At 37.4% G+C, this 21516-nt stretch overlaps 1 protein-coding gene across 13 annotated transcripts in view; it reads right to left on the bottom strand.

Annotated features, from left to right (window-relative positions):
• LOC127630035 (MDS1 and EVI1 complex locus protein EVI1-A-like) overlaps positions 1-11900 on the bottom strand; it is a 207362-nt gene extending 195462 nt beyond the window's left edge. For all 13 annotated transcript variants that reach the window (XM_052107411.1, XM_052107414.1, XM_052107418.1 and 10 more), the window contains exon 1: positions 11525-11900. In XM_052107411.1, coding sequence (XP_051963371.1) covers positions 11525-11699 — 175 coding nt within the window. In that variant the 5' untranslated portion in view covers positions 11700-11900. The remainder of the gene's footprint in view (positions 1-11524) is intronic.
• Positions 11901-21516: the final 9616 nt, after the last annotated feature.

Raw genomic sequence — 21516 nt, 5'->3', positions numbered from 1 at the left:
AAGAAGCAAGATCAATATGGCTTTTAGGTTATTATCATCAGAGCTGTTCAGCTGCAGGGTGAAGATGAATATCTGAAACAGTCTACTTCATATCATCCTCATAAAACACCTGTTACATGTCTCAATTCTGGACCATACAGGTATTTTTGTTTTTTTTCTTAGTATATCAGTCAGTGTTTGTCTTGTTTGGGTTGTCAGATTTCAAGTTATATACACATTGTTAATTCACAGATTAGGCCTAATATCTACCTACTGTATATTACACATCACAACCAATTTAGTAGCAAGTCTGTTCTCTCAGCCAATTATCAAATCTTTAACTCAGTGACTAAATCGGTGATCCTTCTTTTGAAAACACTACACATGGGCAAAATTTGCATGACAGAATGACTAAATTGGAGACCGAAAACCCATTATCTCCTCCACAGAACTCTTTGCTTAAAAGCACATGTGTAAATGGCAGGACGGCTGCTATGGATATAGGATGAAATTATGATGTATTTATGATTTTATATCTGTAAAGTGCATATATTTGATTGCATAAGGCATAAATCATATCTTGCAAATTATAAATGTGATTCAGTTTTGGGGAACATTGTATTTTTTTATTTATTTTTCTCCCCAATTTGGAATACCCAAATGCGCTCTAAGTCCTCGTGGTGGTGTAGTGACTCGCCTCAATCTGGATGGTGGATCTCAGTTGCCACCGCATTTGAGAAAATCAATCTGTGCATCTTATCACATGATTTGTTGAGCGTGTTACCGCAGAGACATAGCGTGTGTGGAAGCTTCATGCTATTCTTCCGTGGCATCCATGCACAACTCACCACATGCCACACTGAGAGCAAACCATATTATAGTGACCACAAGGAGGTTACCTCATGTGACTCTCCCCTCCCTTGCAACTGGGACAATTTGGTTGCTTAGGAGACCTGGCTGGAGTCACTCAGCATGCCCTGAATTCGAACTCGTGACTCCAGGGGTGGTAGTCAGCATCTTTACTCGCTGAGCTACCCAGGCCCCTGGGCGACATTGTATTAAAAACATAAGATATGTAAAAAAATATATATCTTCAGACATATATATTTTTAAAGCCACGATGGTAAAAACAGCTATTTGTCATTTTTGTGTTGGGGCCAGTGAACATTTTGCCAGGGCCAGTAAACATCTGCAGCACTGGCCCAATCGGGCCAGTAGAAAAAATCCTTAGAGTTGAGCCCTGTGAACGTGATTACTTGGTGCTTGAAACACACTATCGAAAGTGCTAGAGGGAAAAGGTATCATGGTTGATATGATGCAAAAATGTAACATGTCAATTTCCTGTGTGATCATGTTTTGCATGCTTTTTTCTTTTTTTGCGTCCAATTTCTTCTTTGCGACAAATTTCTGCAATTATTTCAGCTCGAATCGCTTAACATTCAGACTTGATACAAACTTCTATTTTAGGTTTTTATAAACAATATTGCAAAATAATAAATACGATTAAAGTTTGAAGTTCTCCTGTTAACTTAAGCTTTTAGAATATTTAGCATTCAAAATATAACTGAACTAAGAACAGAGACTTCATTGTAATATCTGCATACTGAATTGTGATTATATTGCATATTGGCCACTTTGAATTTGCCATCGATCAGTTATAAATCAACTGCAGTTATTCTCTGTCCCTTTCCTCCTTATATCTATTTCTGTTTTCTAATTTTAACTACCATTTTACCTAAAATTCAAATGGTTAGTTTACCCAAAAATAAAAATTCTGTCATAATTTACAATCTTCATCATATTACCCTCATGTGTTTCCAAAACCATATGACTTTCTTTCTTCGTGGAACACAAAAGCAGATGTTTGGCAAAATAGCCTCAGTCACCATTCACATTTAATGTATGTTAAAAAGATGCAATGTAAAGTGAATGGTGACTGAAGCTAACATTCTGCATAACATCTCTTTCTGTGTTTCTTGGAAGAAAGTCAATCATGTAGGTTTGGAAAAATGAAATTAAATTGGAACAATAAGCAATGAATGAAAAAATGGTGACTACGGTTAACATCTCAAATATATAATTTGAAATTATTACAGAATATTCTTTTTTGGGTGAACTTTGGGTAAATCCCTTAACACTACTGGTATTTCCTCCAGGAAATGCAAATCTCCTTAGAACCTGCTGCAGGATTGTTGGCTGACATCTGCGGGTGTGCTAACGCACATTATTTCCTTTAAGTCAAAAAGTGTTTTCCGAATGTTTCCCTGCTCCCAGAGCATTGCACCTATAAAACACTGGCAAATGAAAGTAGCTCATCTGGAGGAAGGAGTGTGGACCAGGATTCTAGAAAAGGTCAAGTCTGCATCTAGAGATGCAAGGGTTCATAGGCGATTTAAGATTTTACATAGATTTTACTGGACCTGAAAAGACACACCCACCTGCTGGTGTTGCCAATCAGAAGTTGGAGACACAACTCATGTCTTTTGGGGGTGTGCTAAGATTCAAGATTTTTGGTTGAGGGTTCAGATTTATTTATGTGACGTTTTGGGCACTCAGGTTTTACTTTGCCCCAGACTTAGTTTTTTGGGGCGATGGGGCAGTCATACATTTGGGGGACAAATTTATAAAAAATTGGGTTCTGACAAGTGTTCTGATTGACAGACAAGTAATTTTAAGGTGTTGGAAGTCAGATGGAGCACCATCATTTCCAAAGTGGTGTGCATAGATGGGAAGGGCGGCCGCTTTTGAAGAAAGGGTATCTAGAGAACTGGGTAATTTGGATTTGTTTGTGGGAAAGCGGGGCAAATATCTGGCATTTTTGGAGGGCTCTCGGGGAGGGACATCGGAGAGACAGGTGTAGATGTTATGTAAGTGAATATTATATTTTATTTAATTAATTATTTTATTGGGGGGGGGGTAATATATAGGTATGCACCGGTCCGATACCTGGATCGGTATTGGCTCCAAAACTGAAGCTTTTACACGGATCGGGTATCGGTCCGATGAGCCAAATCCGATACAGTGTGTTAGTCATGTTTGTTACTGTCAAGCTCAATAAAAACACAATTAAAGTAGTTCATATGACTCGTGCATTTTATTCAAAGCCACTTGAAGATGTGCAATAGCACTGTGAATCACAAAAGGCTGTGTTTAATAAGTAAATATATCAAATGCAGTGAATGGCACTGTTCTGTTTACACACACACTCGTGGCTATTTTTAGCCTTCACGCAGTGTGCAATATTTGAGCACTACTCATGAACAACATCTCAGATGTAGATGCTGAAAAGTTCGGTTCACTTATAATGTGCATTTAGAATGGCACTGGAGGTCCTTTTTTTTTTTTTACCAGAATTTGAATAAGAAGCTAATTAAACTAATGTGAACTTGCCTACAAAAACACACACAGGACTTTCTGGAGAGTTTAGAATGTCAAAATATAAGCGTCAGGATTTAAAAGTTAAAGGTGCACGATTGAGTTATATTACTATTATAATATACCATTATTGTTATTATCATTTGTTTACAAATTATAATAATGTTTATGTTGAATGGGTTCCCAAAAATAACTGTGAATAAAAAGTGAGCTGATTTCTTACACCTAGAATTATACTAGTTAACAATAAAGTTGTTCTTAATAAGCTATACATTTATATTGAAATAATGTGTAGTTAGATGTTTTTGTTTCTTCACATATTAAAGAGCACACCCAATTATTTCCACACAATAATGTAAAATAGTCTAAACTGATTATGCAAAAAAATAACACTTGAATCGGATCGAGATCAGTATTGGCCGATACTGAGATTTCCGATATCGGAATCGGAACGGAAGAGAAAATGTGGTATCGGTGCATCCCTTGTAATCAAGGGGGTTAAGTATTGATTCTGTTTGTAAATGTTCTTGCTTTTATTAATATATGAGTCAATATAAAATGTTAGTAGAAGTAGAGCTCATCTGTTTTAATGGAAAAAAATTGGCAAATTTCCATCTGTGGCAACAACAAAAACATATACACAATCCAGCTCTAAAGCACCCCTACACACTTGCACACATACAAACACAATGCAGGTAACGCTTTAAGAAATCGAATTCTATCTAAACACACATACACACACACACACACACACACACAGATGATGACACAAGGGAGGTGCCCGTTCAACCAACAAGCAGACAAATAAAGTCAACAGCATGCACGCCCATTAATAAAGTGTGATTTCCACACAAATATTCACAGTAAAAAAATATGCTTCGTTTTTGAGACTGTATGTAGTTAATGACCTCAATCTTGGCACACACCCTGGGCAGACTGTCGGCAATGCACTGGTGAGCCTTTGTGTGAGCATGTGTGTATGTGTTCATATCTTTATCAGAGACAGTTTGACCTTAGGACTGAGGGCAGGGAGAGTTTTACTCATTGTTCTATGCTGGTACTGATTTCCCTGCGGTAAACACAACTGAAAGGTTCCCAGGCCTCCCCAATGCACACCCAAAAACACACACACCATTCACACAATGTCCATATAGCACCCAGGCTGCACATTAGACACTTGCTCTCATTTGGACTCTCTATCACACACCTGTACACATATTAATTCTGTGTAAACATTTCACTCATACTTACAGTATAGAAGCTTACCCCTGAGGGCCGCCTGGCACCACAAACAGACTTGGATTATGACTTACCTGCTTCTCACTGCAGAAACACAGCACTATAGAGCAGACTAGTTCAGACTTGTTGGGACAGACAATCAATAGAATTTACGTTAATAAACTACAGAATGAGCTCCCACTTGTTATGTAGGGTCCCCTTCATTTTAAATGAGAAGGCAGGTGATGTACAGTTCTATACTATTCCGATCAGGGCCTTGTTTCCTTTATCCACCTTACAATTCATCTTAACTTTGAGGCCCATTCCCAAAGCCATCTTAACTTAAGTAGTACTTGAAAATAATTGTAGATATACAAGTGCTCTGGAGTAATCGTAAAGTGCTAAGAGCATTGTAAGGTGACATACTTATGCAGTCACCTGCAGGACAATCCTGAAATTACACATAATACAATTTAAATACCAATTGTATTTTATGCTGAGACTTTAGTATCAAGATACCTGTTCATTTATTTTTATTTTAACTGTCAAGTCTAATAATAATAATAATTATAGTCTATATAGCAAAAACATTGTGGCATGATTGTAGCATACAACTTTCAAATTCAATGACATGCCATACATTGAAATCGTAAATATATTGGCTCATCATCCTCGTCTTCTCTTTCTCTGACACCCAAGGGTGTTCTCACTCGCACCACATATTGTTTAGCTCCACACGTGTAGTAGCATTGCTGTCATCATTTACTTTTGGGAGTAAAGAGCAGACCTCCACTTGTTTGGTGAATGTCACTAAAGCACAGCTTCCACAACTCTCCTTATTTTGCTCTCTGCCATACAGGTAACATGGGAAACTCGTTATATAAAATAATTGCTTGCATTGGCAGGATCATGCACAGATTTAAAGAAGATTTGGTAAAAACGAAATACTACAAAAGCACACCTAATGCATGAAGCAGTGATTTTGTAAAAGAAATACAGTAGATTTTTCTGCACAAAACGATGGCAAAACAATATAATTATGTAGTTAATTAGGTTAAATATTATTATTATTATTAAAATATAAATATTTAAGCACAAATATAATGAAGTTAAAATGACGAGCGACACAATATACGGTTACATTTCAGCACTTCAAGCACAGACAGCGGATCTCTTAATTAGCACTTAAAGTGCATACTTATGCATTTTTGGGAAATGCACAACAAGAATTATCTTGTAGAAAACACCCTTAAATCGCTAAGATCAATTGTTATTGGGAAACAAGGCCATGGTCAAGATGAAACTGTAAGGTGACTACTGCACATACTTAAAGGCCCGTCGTTGTGGAGGGGTGTGCCAGGAACTTTGTCTCAGGTTCTGTATTGGGGGAGAGTAGGGGGCTATAAAAAGTTCTCTACAAGCCTTTATCTTTTGCCAGGGAAGAGGGGGCCCACCCATAAAAATTGTGCCTCCAGCTTCGTCAATTTTGGCAACAGCTCTGCATACTTGGGGTCAAGGGTTATGACAAACTTACTTTGGTTATCAGACTATTGGCTGTCATGAAAATGTCCTGGTCTTATTTAACCCCAAATCAGTACAAAATATATTAAATTATAGTAATTGCATAAAGAAAATGTAGCCTACATTTAGGACCATTAAGATTTTTCTTGCATTGTGGCATTATTTCCGGGACACTCAAATACATTTTACATTACAATTCTCATAAAGAAAAATGTTTTTTTGAATTGATCTATTGTCACACATTATACATCATTTTTTGCATATATACAGTGAAATTGTATAAAAAAATGTAGGTTCCAGTGAGGTACTTACAATGGAAGTGAATGGGGCCAACCTGTAAATGTTAAAATACACACCATTTCATAAGTATAGCCACACAACACAAACAATATGTGTGTTAACATGATTCCTTGCGGAGGCTGGGCACTTTTAGCTTGGGTCAGTTTTCATCTGCTTGTGAAAGGGGTAATAAACTTGCATCCTCACCAAGTAGAGATTAGTCAAGACCAGTCAAACAGTGACATCTGATGGTTTCGGGGTTGTTGGCTTGACAGTGACTTATTACTTGACTGGCCTGATGTTCTTAGCTCTGTTTGGTTCACACCAACTTCAGTCAAGACTGAGGGTGAATAAACTGATTCGCTTGGGGATAAAAAGTGACTGGATGCAGTGAACAACAACCCCCATAATTCCCTGTGGGTCACAAATGACATAGCCATCAGTCACACCAATCAAATCTCCAAATAAACATCCATATAACCTGACCCCTAACCAATCAGAGCACAAGGTAAATAAACAGTTGACCTGGCCATTTCATTTTGCTCTTGAGTAGACACAGACATTTGTTGAGTCATTAACACACAGAGAGGGAGAGAGAGCCGTGATATTATAGAGGTGTTAAAGAATTAGGGTAACTATGTTATTGTCACCTACATAACAGTCCTTTCTCTCTCCCATATACAAATATCACGGAAACTAACTTATGTTGGAGTCTATGGAACACTCAGACATACAATTCAAAAGAATCATATATACATCAGCACATGTATCTCTTACCTCATCTCTCTCTCTCTGTTCTCGCAGATGAAATCTCGGACAAACAGACAAGAGGATAATTTCCCAGGACATAAGCAGACCTCTTGGCTAAACCCAGTGGCTTCTGGATAATCAATCAATCCTTTGAGAACATGTGATCAATCATGATCAAAACCCACAGTGGCCTACAACTCTCTCCATTTTACACTCTCACACACAGAGATGCACACCCTCAATGCCTGGGAACACCACCCTTGTTTAAAACTGACCAGACCACTGTTTTACACATAATTAATTAAGCGGTCACTTTAGCTGTCTCCAAAACAAAAATAAAAGTCTGTTTTAGAAATGAGCAAAGCCCAATCAAACTGATCTTTATAGTGGATATGCATACAGTCCGAGAGATGCACAGGAATTTCTACATTGAGTCTCTCGGGAAAACAACACAATCCCAGGAACTCAACTCAAATCTTTGTTGTATATCGAGCCAGCAGAGTGGAAAAAAGTTAATATTTACTCTAAAATTGAGACAGTAACTTTTTTTTTTCTTTTCTTTTTGCTTTTGTCCCAAGTGAGCCTGCAAACATGTTTTGGCCAGTCACGGTTCACCGTCCTCAGAAACATGGAACTCTCGAATGGGTCGCGCGTTTAATAGTGTTCCCCATCTGCTCGCGCACTCACCTTTTAAATGGCCCGCTCCGTTCACCCCGTTTTGAATAGGTTCGATAATGAGCGCGAGGGGCAGCGAACGCGAAACTCAGCAGCGTGGTCCATTGCATAATGCAGAATATAACGCGCGCACGGTCGCACCGTCGACGCGCTCTGACAGGCGGAGAGAATTCTCGCGCGCAGGGCTTATTCTTACGCGCTTCATTCAATCGGAACGTCACATTGTTAACTTTGGAGCCCTGTCTTTTTTCTTCTTGCACCAAGTCGAGTTGATTTCCCGTTGTTTGAACACTTTGACGGTGAATCGAGTCACATCAAAGTCACAACTAAGGACAGGCGTGAAACCGATGTAGCTCAAAGACAAAATGCACAATAAAAAGCCTTGCTGAACATGTACAGCTTATCAAATTTAGTTATCATCAAAAGAGTAATAATGTAGTAGGCCTATATAACGTATATTATTACATATCTAAATGTAAAACTGGAAGATATAGGAGTTTTAATACAAAAGGGAATGTGATGAAAGATTATATAAGACAAATATATAAGGTCTTGAACAGACAAATTAAATCATATGTTACACAAGTATGGCGTTATGTGCAAGCAATAATAACTCGGATGAGCAATGGAACCATTTGCTAAGTTACAAAAGGATAAAAGTGATAAACGTTTATAAAGATGTATAAATGACAAAATGAGAATGCATGATGCTCCAAAAATGTGATTTTAAAGAATTGCTTGTGCAAAGGCAATTCATGTGGCGCCTGTTGAGTGTCCGTCAAAATAATGGAGACAGTTTCTAACAGCATGGTCTGATTTCTTGCAGGTCAGCGTCATTGTTCTTGCTCATATGGTGTAATTTTACCCCACTTGTACAAAACCTGCAGCATCATGCGGAGGGTTATGGGACAGTTGGCACGGCGTGTTAAACATTATAGACAATTTAAGACTGCTGGACCTGCAGGTGAAATGTCCGGCACTGCTGGCCAAATCCACAAAACATGTCGTCCACACACACCAGCTAAACGACTGATTTTTATTACCTTTCCAGCCCTCACACACTTCACTTCGAGCGGTAGAGGCCACACTGAGAGGAGACCCCCCCTCCCCCCCTCCTTTTCTTTTCTTTTTCTTAGTCCGTAGCTACTCAGACTCACGTTGAATGCGTTTTACCGGTACAGGCTCCGTTATGAGGAGTCTGGGATTTTAAATGTTCAATGTTGACATAGTGCGGGGGCTGGCGGGAGGCCAGAGCGGTCAGTGTCTCGCGGGACCCGCGTGGTCCTCGAAAGCCAGAACATTTACTCCTTTTGACATAATAAGTAGAAACCTTCTTCTTACATCTTGTGTAACTAACAATCTTAAAATACACCCTGCCAATTATCCCGCTATTCTCAGATACCAAATAATGATGTCGAGCACTCTGGGGGAGGGTGGGAAAGTCTGTATCAACCTTGGCTAGCATATTTATCAGACTTTTGACTTGAATGTTTAGCTTGACCATAATCGTACACACTGTAAACTTGCGCAAAACAGAAAAGTGACAGCGCATAACGTCACTCTCTCCCCTTAATTGCTTTTATCAATCCAATGAATTACAGCAAATGCACGTGCACATTTATTTCTGTCATCGTGCGTGTTTTGAAGCAGTGGTGTGCTGCTGTGAGATGTGTTTCTTCATGTGGTCTGAGAGAGTCCTGCTGCTATGAATATTAGGCCAAAGTAATCGCAAACAAACGTACACCACCGCAAGTCGGCTTAAAACAGAGGTCCGTTAACTCCCTCGTGCGATTTTAGGTGTTTAGCTACTTAATGAATCTATTGTGTTTGGCAGTGACCAATTTTTATTACCCATTAATTCAATTAGAATTATTGTAGCTTGTGTCAGGTCAGTTTCTTTGTTTCTTAGACAATCCACTTTGCTGTCTTTGCAGTGCATAGCTGAATTTTAAAGTCAAACAAGTTAAGATGAAGTGTGAAGATGATAAAAAGCTTATTCAAAGGCAAACGCCTAAAGAGTGCTGTCATGATGACGATTATTAACATAAAAAATACAATCAGTATCCATGGAGTTCATTATGCACCTGAGTTTGTTCTGAGATTTTTTTCTAAGAATATCATGTCTTACACTTCAGGCAATCTTAAAGAAAGCGATGAGTACCTTCTGACTCAGGAAAATGCAATAGTTCAATTGCATTTGTCCATGTGCATGTGTGTATTTGTGTGGATGAGATGGAGTGTGTGTATGACAGGTTGCTGCTGTGCGCAGAAAAATCCCTCTCACTGTACAATGGCAGGGCATAGGACTCGTGAGGTAGTTTATTGAACGGATAAGACCTGTGCGACCCCCGTATCTGTCCAGACGATGCGCGCGCAGTGTCGAGCCCATCACGGTGCTGTCGACAGGAAACAATAATTCAAAAGCAAAATGATCCTTCACTTTGTTTTCAGTGCCTATTTTCTTACCTTCCCTCTTATGAAAGTTTTGACCAGCTGTCACTGTCTTTCACCAATAAATGAAAGAAATGCACATACATATTATTTACATCAATAATGTTATAAATAGTACATTACAGCAAATTTAGATTTGTTAAAATACATAAATAAATAAACATTCTTGAAACTAGTGGCCCTGAAGTATAGGCTTAGGCTATACAAAATAAGGTTTTGTTTACCACTGTGTGTATGCACTAAAAACAAGACTTTTAGCTTTGCTCACAGAAAATGAACTCAAACACTTGCATGGAATATTTGCATGGATTTCCGTGGACAACAATTAGTTTATTGATAAAACAGCAAAATGGAAAATTGCTCAAATCAAAAAGTCAGCAAGCAAATGTGCTAGAAAGGGGGCGAATTATTCACAGACCTTAGCGCAATAAATTTGTTTCGAATAATTCCAGTGAGGAGGGGAACAACTTCCCACTAACTGTTCAGTTTCTGCGTTTGACTTTGTGTTGTGGCAAAACACACACGCATTGAACGTCAACTGAAACATGCGCCCTAGGCAGCCCGTAATCAAAAGTTAAGATTGCAGTGGACCGTTAAGAATGCCATTACAAACAAAAGCATTTCTCCGGGCTGTTCATACCGGAACAAAAATCGTAACGGGATTTGATCACTTGTTGCGCAACCACTTTCAACAATTATAGCCTACAGAAAAGGGGTAGAATATTAATGTCCTACTAATCAAAATATTTAAAAGCATTTTGTCACTCCATTCAATTCATTGAATTGCCCAGCCTGTGTCTGCCGTATCACCAGTTGTAAGCTACCTGTTTGCATTTAAATGCGTGCCTCCGCAGTTGGCTTTCTGTTGTCGACTGTATGAGAAGCTGTCTTTTCAAAGTCGCGGCTGCAAATTGATGTGACCGGAGCCTCAGAAACATACACGAAGTCTTGTGAACGTGCTTATAACACGCGGGACGCCCCGTACTTTAATAGAGGACGCAATTACAGCATTAAATACTTTAAGTTTAAGCGGCACGCGCAACTTTTTGTCACTTTCGAATCTCAGTTTACAATGACTAACTGCGCGCTACGGTTCGCGTTAAGCTTGTATTTAACTCTCTTAAACAACCAACACCGACAGAAACTGCTGGGTCTGCTGACACGGGTGGGCAAAGTGCTGGCTGTAAATGTTTGGTAACGAAAACGTTTACATGCAGCATACCCATGTACAAGATGGCAGTTTGAAAAGAGCTAAAAAAGGAGATGTTGCACCTACCAGTGGCCAATTTCCTTGCCCTGCCTTTGGACCTCATGATGCCCGTCTTTCGGCGTGTGTTTGTCGGATTTTTCTCAAATCTTTTCCTCCTTTTTCCTCTGTCCTTTTTCTCTGTGATTCTCAATCCCAGACGCACTATCTCTCCAGCATTGTCAGTTTGGACACCTTCGCACATGCGCACACCCCAGAGCTGCCAGCATCGCCCAAAAAAAGTTTGGAACGATTCATCACCCAAGTATTACAGATCTTGTCAGATTGCAAAAGCCAACGAGATCCCTCTCGTGTCAGATCTTCAGAGTTCAGTGAGCGCGGGACGGAGCCATTTGCGACCTCCGGGTGCACGAGGAACTGGAGACATTAATTATAATGAAGCAGTCTCGAGCGTCCGAGGCGCCCGGTCTTTTGTGCTTTAAATGAAGACGCATTAATCATTGTACGGGTAAATGACTATTGTAAAACGTTTTCATTAAACGTTTTATGCTGTTTAATTGAGATTTGACCATAGTTATGAATTTATGTAATAGATGAAAAAACGCACATCTTCCCCCTCCCTCAACCGGGCGCGTGGGCAGTCGGTACCGAGGCCAGCCCGTTGAATATTTTATTTTCCTGCGGCACTAACAATTATTAATCTGTAGATCTGAGCTTGCTCTACATAAACTCGTTGTCGTTACTTCCCGCACACTCATTGGATGCACATTCATCCTCTCTGGAAGCCTGGAAAACCTAATCAATTATTTTCGGTGCAAAAAGAATATTTATTTTTGGGAAGTAGCCCCATTCCATAGTTTAGGTTTATATAATAATAGGCTACGTTTATTACAGATTAGTTCTTACTCTGATGCCTTTGGGACGCATTATTGTCGTGTTGATATATCCTGCATCACATAGTCTAAGCATTTCTAGCACATCGAATGTATTTAGTTTTGTTTTTAGTTTTCAAGATGGGTGGAAATTTGGGAAACTTTTGGGTCATTACGTTAACTGCTCATTAATTAGAGGCGCGTGACATCATGTTGACCTTGCCCATTAACCTTTTAAAGGGTCGCTTTCCCCTCGCTCTCAGTATTGATTACTAAGTATTTCTAAAACGGATCTAATTAATCTGGCATCACTCTGCATAAAAATGAGTCCTTTCTGAGCTGTGAGCAAAATTGCATCTCCTTAAATTAAAACCCATAACAGATTCTTCAACGTTGAAAATAGGTTATTCAAATTACAAAAATACTTAAGTCGCCCGAAACATTAAAATCTTTGCCGAATTATCAATTTAAAATGGTCGTTATGATATGGATTTCTTTAATTGTTTATTTATTGGGCACAGGGAATAATTTAAGCTCAACTAAAAAGTACACGAAAGACCAAAACTTCTCTTATAAATTAAGTAGAAATGTACCATAAAAAATGAATAATGTTTCTTTCTTTCAAGTTCACAAAGATAATGGAATAAAATTGATTCTCCAATTGTTACAAGAAAGCAATGATAAAATGAGAGCGTGTAAGAACAGCAATGAGTAACCCTGTTAAACCAATGCTCTTGATGAAAAATGAGAAAGAGAGATAAACGGATAGATGGAGAGAACGCATTGGCTTGCAATCTGTCTGCAGTTCTGCTTTGTTTTGCCTTGCGTTCCCATTACTCTAAATTGACATTCGGATGCAGTAGACAGAACATATTTTATTATGATTCTCTGACCTCGTCGGCCAAAGATTGCGTAAAGCTGGCGCTCTGGAGCGAGGATCAGTCAAGACCCCGTGGGCTGTATTTATTGAAAATTAATTGAGGCCATAGCCGTTTTGGAAATGTGGCCAAATTTTTAGCTTGTCGCAGGGTTTAAATTAAACTCCATCAAAAGGAGACGATACAGTTTACTTTCTGTAATTACAACGCCAACCTAATTAAAGGTTTGCCCTCTTCTGTCGTTAGATGGAAAGCACGCATAGGTCGATGGCAAGATTCAGTGTGATGTTAAAGTGGGAAGGGAAGGGTTAAAATAAAAACATGATTTGTGAAGTCGGGGGCTCTCGCGCAAGATTGAAAGTGAAATGGGAGCCGCGGGCACAAGGAAATTACCGCGCGCCCGCGTGACCTTTGCGCGAGGTAATCAATCAAGTGATCAACAGGGATATTTATCAATGCTACATCCTGTCGGCTGCCCCTCAAACACGAAATCAGAACACGGCAGATATGGGAGCCAGTGAAAGAACTGGCTAAAAAATATAGCGAGTTTATGTGATTATAAATAGAGTCAATTGTAGTTACTAAAAATACGGAACTACAGTTATGATTGCAATGGGGCATGAAAAGTAAAATTAAATACATTTTAAATAAAAATATAACTTGCTAAAGAAGTTAATATTTTTTCAAACATTTTCAGAAAGAAAGAAAGAAAGAATGAAAGAAAAAGCATGCAAAAATTCTGAGCACTGTCAGAAGATAATTATATTAATCTAGTTTTTACAATCGTAATAAAAACGTCTGATCCCGGGCATTTAATTAATATAATTGCATTGGCACCATTTATCTACATTACTCTGCAAAGTTATAATGATGGTTGGTTTGGCAGAAAATATTACGGGGGGCAATTGTAGACACGATGAAGGGAACCAGCGGTGCCCCATGAGCGCTGCCCCTCTGAGGAGAAGCGCATAACGGGAGAACATGGCATTCTTCACATCCGCGGAGACTCTGCCAACGGCTCTGCCCAGCTTCTTCGCTTTAAACAAGCGGAAACATTCCGTAACCACAGGCTTAAAGGTTGAGAGATGGCAAAACTGTCTACAGCAAACACCCAGCAAGCAACATGTATTATACATATACATGCCTGCCTTATCTATCTATCTTAAAGAGGTAAGCACAATCCAAATTCCATCGAAAATGTTTCAAATATCAGAAAATATAGGCTGGGGTTTTGCTTGGCGAGCAGTATTTACATCTGTGGTTAGGCTCTATGTCCAACAGCAACAATGTATGATTACAGTTAAATCACTAACGATCAAAAATGACTTTAATCAAACAACGGTAATAACGTCACATCAAGTTCAAATGGTTTAAAAAGTCTCTGAGTTAAGTATAATAATTTATGAAAAGGATATAATGGGGGGTGGTGGGGGTATAAAAGTTGATAGCCTATAAAGTTCTATATCAAACCATTCTATTATGTCATTTCCTGAGATGTACGCAGTTTTGATTACATCCATAGTAAATGAAAACTTGATAATACATGCAACAATTTTTTTTTACACGTTGGATATGACGTGCAAGTGGACGATAAACAGGCATCGAAGACACTGATTGTAGGGTGAAAGAAAAAAATCATTAAACTACTCTGGAAATATATTGTGCTGAGCATGTCTGCTCGTTGGTATAAAGTCCCATCACTATCCCATAATAAATCTGATTCATTCATATGTTGTGTATCGTTTCTTTTGAGTGAAAGGTTAAAGGGCAAAGCCAAAACAAAACTTATCAACACTGAAAGAACTGAAATTGGAATTTGTAGAAGTGCGTGTAGGCTCGTATAATAATGATTCTGTCAAATATTCAACATACAGTGTACGATTAAAAAGCAACAAAAAGTAAAGATCAGCGGAAAATAATACAAATATACGAAGGCTACTTAAGTTTTACGGCAATTATCGATTTTTTTCTAATAAAACCAAACGGTTATATTTCCATGCATGAATCAATTTCTTAAAACTAGAATTAAGGTGTTCATGTAGCCTACCAAACAAACAGCCCACCACAAAATAAATGAGTTGCATTGTTGCGCTGTGCAACGGGTGAGTTGGACTACACAACCGATCAACTGTCACAAGTAGCAGTATATCTGTCTGATAGCTTGCGTGAACTTACTAAATATTGGAGTTTTACTGCCATCTAGTGTCACATAAATGTTACACGGAATTTTTAAGATCATGTTTCATGATTTTCTTTATTTGTCATGATGTTCTAAGAGCTGTGGCCATCGGTAAGCTCTTAATCAGCGTTAAAAGAGAAATAATTGGACATGCATGAGTCATGCCAACTGTTGCACCTCTGTAAGTCTGTCCCGTCCTTACTGATTGACAGCTTTTGGAGGAGAATCGTCTGTTTGCATCTGCACTGACAGGTGTCACTAGCTATCAATTAAGATCACGATGGGCTCTCGAGATAATCAGTGAACGTCTTATGGACGGCCTCGCCAGGTTTACAGGCAGTCATTAATCCTAAAGCTGTCTCACACACGATGTTCATCCATTCCGCACGGATTCCAGCGCGAAGAGTCTAAAGTTACGAGTAATTGATGAGGACATCGAATAATTATTTATCCTCGATTCCAGTAAAAACGGACAGTTGCGATGTCAGTTCCCGGTTGTGTCGTTGTCTATTTAATAGGCCTAAGGCATATAAACACCGGGTCAAACTTTTTTTGCATTAACATAAAATGCGAATAGTGACTAGAAACACTTGGCATGTCCTTTTCTATAAAATAAAAAGATCTTACATGTATTGGGATAATGTGTTTAAAATACAAAATATAAGTAACTGTATTACCTTACAGTTACAATTTAAATAATTGGTAATTAGAATACAGTTGCATTCAAAAAGTATTTTGATTACTGAAGAGATTACTTTTCATTTTATTGTCATAATCATGAATCATAAATCATGTGATCCAAAGTGCATTTGAACAGCAGTGAAACACTTAATTATTATGTGTAACATTCATACGAGCAGACAGAGAAGTACGTTTGAAGTTTGGAGCAGAAGAAATAGAAATAAACCTTGTGTAAATTGTCAGCTTTATGCTAAGCTAAAATGCTATTTCTATCCATTTTACATGCAGATTTTACCAGACATGATCATGTTTTCTTATCAAGAAAATTCACGTTGGATCATAATTTCTTTTTTCTTATAAGACCTTTGATATTAGGGTAAAAATTATATTCTTGATGATAATTTCTGTATTGTTTTCCTGTTAAAATATTAAAAAACCTTAAAGGATTAGATTTTCTTGTTTTAGAAACAACACTGTATAAGATATTTAGGTTTTTCAGAGAATGTATTTTTAACATGTGTTTTTTTTTTTTTCTTACTGTACTGGAGGAGATTTTATAGTCAAAGCAAGTGAAAAAAATCAACCAGTGCTGAAGAAATAACCGAACACACACACACACACACACACACACACACACACACACACACACACACACACACACACACACACACACGTGTTTTAAAGATTTAAATTGTTGTTATGAAACTGAAATTCGTAAACCTTAAAAAAACAGGCTCAAATATATAGTGTAAAAATTAACAGTAGAGTTTGAATGAAGGGTACAATGGAGCTTGAGGCACCCCATAAGGGAAATTAGAATTTTTTTTCTAGTTGCAAAGGTTACATGACTGAAACAAATATTTGTATTGAATACTGATGGAACTATATTATTTGAGTGATTATTTGTGGCAAGATAAACAATGCAGATTTGTTTTTCACAGACTTCTTTGCTCATATTTACCAAGAGTGCCAATATGTTTAGCCACAAGTTGTGGAAAATATCTAATTACTAAATATTATTATAAATATCTAAATATATCTAGATATAAGGAAATATCTAATAATTAAATATATATTTTTCTCCAAAAGTCGTTGGCCATAATTATTGGCACCATTTTATTCAATACTTTTTGCAACCTCCCTTTGACAAGATTTCAGCTCCGAGTCTTCTACTATAATGCCTAATGAGGTTGGAGAACACCTGGCAAGGGATCTGAGACCATTCCTCCATACAGAATCTCTCCAGATCCTTCAAATTCAGAAGTCCATGTTGGTGGACTCTTCTCTTTAGTTCATCCCACAGGTGTTCTATGGGGTTATGGTCAGGGAACTGGGATGGCCATGGCAGAACCTTGATTTTGTGGTCAGTGAACCATTTTTGTGTTGATTTTGATGTTTGTTTTGGATCATTGTCCTGCTGGAAGATCCAACCACGGCCCATTTTAAGCTTTCTGGCAGAAGCAGACCGGTTTAGATTTTCTATCTGTTGGTATTTGATAGAGTCTGTGCCATGCATCCGAACAAGATGCCCAGGACCTCTGGCAGAAATACAGCCCCACAACATTAAAGATCCAGCACCACATTTAACCGTGGACATTGGGTAATTCGTAATCTCTGTGTGCGCCAAACCCATCTCTGTTGTTTGCTGCCAAAAATAATTTCTTGTTTTTGTTTCATCTGACCATAGAACCCAGTCGCATTTGAAGTTCCAGTATTGTCTGGCAAACTGAAGATGCTTGAGTTTGTTTTTAGATGAGAGCAGAGGCTTTTTTTTTTTCATGAAACCATCCCAAACAACTTGTGATGTAGGTGATGTCTGATATTTTTTATGAGACTCTCTGACCCCAAGACCCAACAAATTTCTGCAATTCTCCAACTGTGATCCTTGGAGAATTTTTGGCCACTTGAACCATCCTCCTCACTGTGCATGGAGACAATATAGACACACATCCTTTTCCAGGCCAATTCTTAACATCAGTTGATTGGAACATATTAATTATTGCCCTGATGGTGGAAATGGGTATTTTCAATACTTTGGCACATTTCTTTTAGCCACTTCCCATTTTGTGAAGCTCAACAACCTGTTGCCTCACATCAGAACTATATTCTTTATTCTAACCCACTGTGATTGATGATTAAGGGAATTTGGCCTGTGTGTTACTTCATATTTATACCCCTTTGAAACAGGAAGTCATGGCTGAACAATTTCATGTTCCTAGTCACCCAGTTGCACTAAAAAATGTCAAATATGAATGAGAGTATACTTCAGATATATTTTACTATAATATAAGGGGTGCCAGTAATTGTGGATAACGTGTTTTTGAGAAAAATATTGATTTAATTATGAGATATTTCCCCTCTTTCAATTGTTTTTCTTCAATTAACAATGCAGATATGTTATTTACCAAGGGTGCCAATATATTTGGCCACAACTGTATAATATATATTTATTTAGTAACAAATTATGAGTATTCAAAATAGTTGATTCATAGAAGGATGCACTATTTCCTGTTAACATTTCATAACATCTCAAGTGTTCTACAAGCAAATTAATAGCTATTGTAATTGTAGTCAATGTGAGCCCACATTGAAATTTTTTCATAATAAATCTATTCCTCCAATAAAACACCCACAATGTGTTTTATGGGGAGTTTTTAGCCCCTGCCACAGGGGGGCTTGTACCCCAAACACTTTTATCATTTCACTTATTGCAGTTATTTAAAAACCTTTGATTTAATCACAAAATGTAAAATAGGCTAAGTAGGCTAATTTATCTAAAAATAAATGTGATACTTCAAAGATTCTCAGTAGCTATTTGTATGTTCTAAAAGTTATCAAATTACCTTAAATCAATTTTACACATTGTAGCGGGGAAATTTTACAGTTTATACTGACTGTTTAATGAAGTGCAATTTTTGCTAATATTTAGTGTTTTGGTAGAAAACAAAGTCAAAAGTGCCTTTTACTCCTGGTAGCTAGACAACACAGATTATTAATAATGAATCAGCCCAACTGCATTTCACATGTTCATTTTGCACCGGTGTTGTAGCAGAATATATTTGCTTCTATGATCCGACACCTGTGACTCCATTCTTTGGTTGTATTGTACTGTTCTGCTTGTTTTTATACTTTAATGTCCTTACAATATAGTTTTTTTATGGCACTTATTTTGTGCTCTAAGCACATTCAGTTTCCATGATTTAAAGATTACCAATACAGTGCCAGTGAGACTTTTCAGATCACTCTCTGTTTTGTGTTTGAAATAGACCAGTATTACTTCAATCATCTCATTTATTAACAACTTAGGCCGCTTATAAAAGTTTTTTATCTTGGGTAACAAAAAGTAAAAAATAATAACAGCTGGTATTCCCAGGCAGTGTCCCATCCAAATACTAACCAGGCTCAATTCTGATTCGCTTCCAAGATCGGATGTATTCAGGGTAGTGTGGCCATAAGCAAACATCTCAAGAGGAGAGCCCAATGTAAACATGAAACCCACAACTCATTCACATGAGTTGACGACGTCACAATTAACCTGTTTCACGCGTCCGAGTTCGCAAAGCGGAAGTTGTCATAGTTGGCTACAATTGAATGTGGGACCACAGCAAATAACATTTTTGCTTACACATTTCCTGCAACAGCAAAAGAAAAAAAAAATCATGATGATGCTTTCACAGCTTTGCAAAAGATACAATGCTGGATAACAGCAGTAAGAAGAGAGAAACAGGCCAAATTCTGTCACTCCCTCAGAAGCCGTGTTGGATTAATAATAATAATTAAATGTTTAAATAGTGCATTTATAGAAATGATTTGAACCCTGAACATGTGAATTTGTAAAATAATGATTTAAGACCTTTTTATTGAAGTGGCTACCAACGTATGATCTATTGTATTTTGAACTTTTGAGTTAAAACAAATTTAAACGATTGTGAAATTGTGATAATTAAATTGTTGATTTAATTATTTGATTTGTTTAATTGACTGGGGAATCATGTTGTAAATTTGTGGGGAAAATTGCTGTAAGTGTTGAAATTGTAAGATAGATAGATAGATAGATAGATAGATAGATAGATAGATAGATAGATAGATAGATAGATTCAACTGAGCTAGATAGATAGATAGATAGATAGATAGATAGATAGATAGATAGATAGATAGATAGATAGATAGATAGATTCAACTGAGATAGATAGACAGACAGACAGACAGACAGACAGACAGACAGACAGATAGATAGATAGATAGATAGATAGATAGATAGATAGATAGATAGATTCAACTGAGATAGATAGATAGACAGACAGACAGACAGACAGACAGACAGACAGACAGATAGATAGATAGATAGATAGATAGATAGATAGATAGATAGATAGATAGATAGATAGATAGATAGATAGATAGATAGATTCAACTGAGCTAGATAGATAGATAGATAGATAGATAGATAGATAGATAGATAGATAGATTCAACTGAGATAGATAGATAGATAGACAGACAGACAGACAGACAGACAGACAGACAGACAGATAGATAGATAGATAGATAGATAGATAGATTCAACTGAGATAGATAGATAGATAGATAGACAGACAGACAGACAGACAGACAGACAGACAGACAGACAGACAGCTAGCTAGCTAGATAGATAGATAGATAGATAGACAGACAGATAGATAGATAGATAGATAGATAGATAGATAGATAGATTCAACTGAGCTAGATAGATAGATAGATAGATAGATAGATAGATAGATAGATAGATAGATTCAACTGAGATAGATAGATAGATTCAACTGAGATAGATAGCTAGCTAGATAGCTAGCTAGCTAGCTAGCTAGATAGATAGATAGATAGATAGATAGATAGATAGATAGATAGATAGATAGATAGATAGATAGATAGATAGATAGATAGATAGATAGATAGATAGATAGAAAGAAAGAAAGAATGGTGCTCATTGTGGTGTACCTGGTGGTCGTTGTGGTGCATCTTGTGGTGGTAGGAACAGGTATGCCTGTCCATTGTGTGTGATGAGTGTGGAAAGCAGGAGTCTGTAGAAAGAGAGAATTTGCCTTTTGTTATGATATCATATCCTTTCTTATATGAAAACATTTCCTGACCCATGACTTATTAAAAAAAATACTTATGTTAAAAATATATTTATTAAAAAAACATATATTATTTGTCTTCTTTATCTTATTTATGTACACGTTTTGGATGGTGTATACATATTTTGTCATTTTTTTATTTATTTTATTTGTTTATTTTTTCCTTCACCTATAGGCCTACTTTATGATTATATTCACACATTGTTTTAATTGAACATTTATATAGAAAAAACATGTATATAGAAAAACCCAGTTTTATCAACATTTGTGGACTTTTCAGACGGTACCTTATCCACTGTATACATTTTCAAACTGATATCAATGTTAAATTGGCGATCT

The sequence above is a fragment of the Xyrauchen texanus genome, chromosome 36 (assembly GCF_025860055.1).
Source record: "Xyrauchen texanus isolate HMW12.3.18 chromosome 36, RBS_HiC_50CHRs, whole genome shotgun sequence".
NCBI classification, from domain to species: domain Eukaryota; kingdom Metazoa; phylum Chordata; class Actinopteri; order Cypriniformes; family Catostomidae; genus Xyrauchen; species Xyrauchen texanus.
The sequence above is the reverse complement of the archived record's forward strand: the minus strand, read 5'-3'. Positions and strand labels throughout refer to the sequence as shown.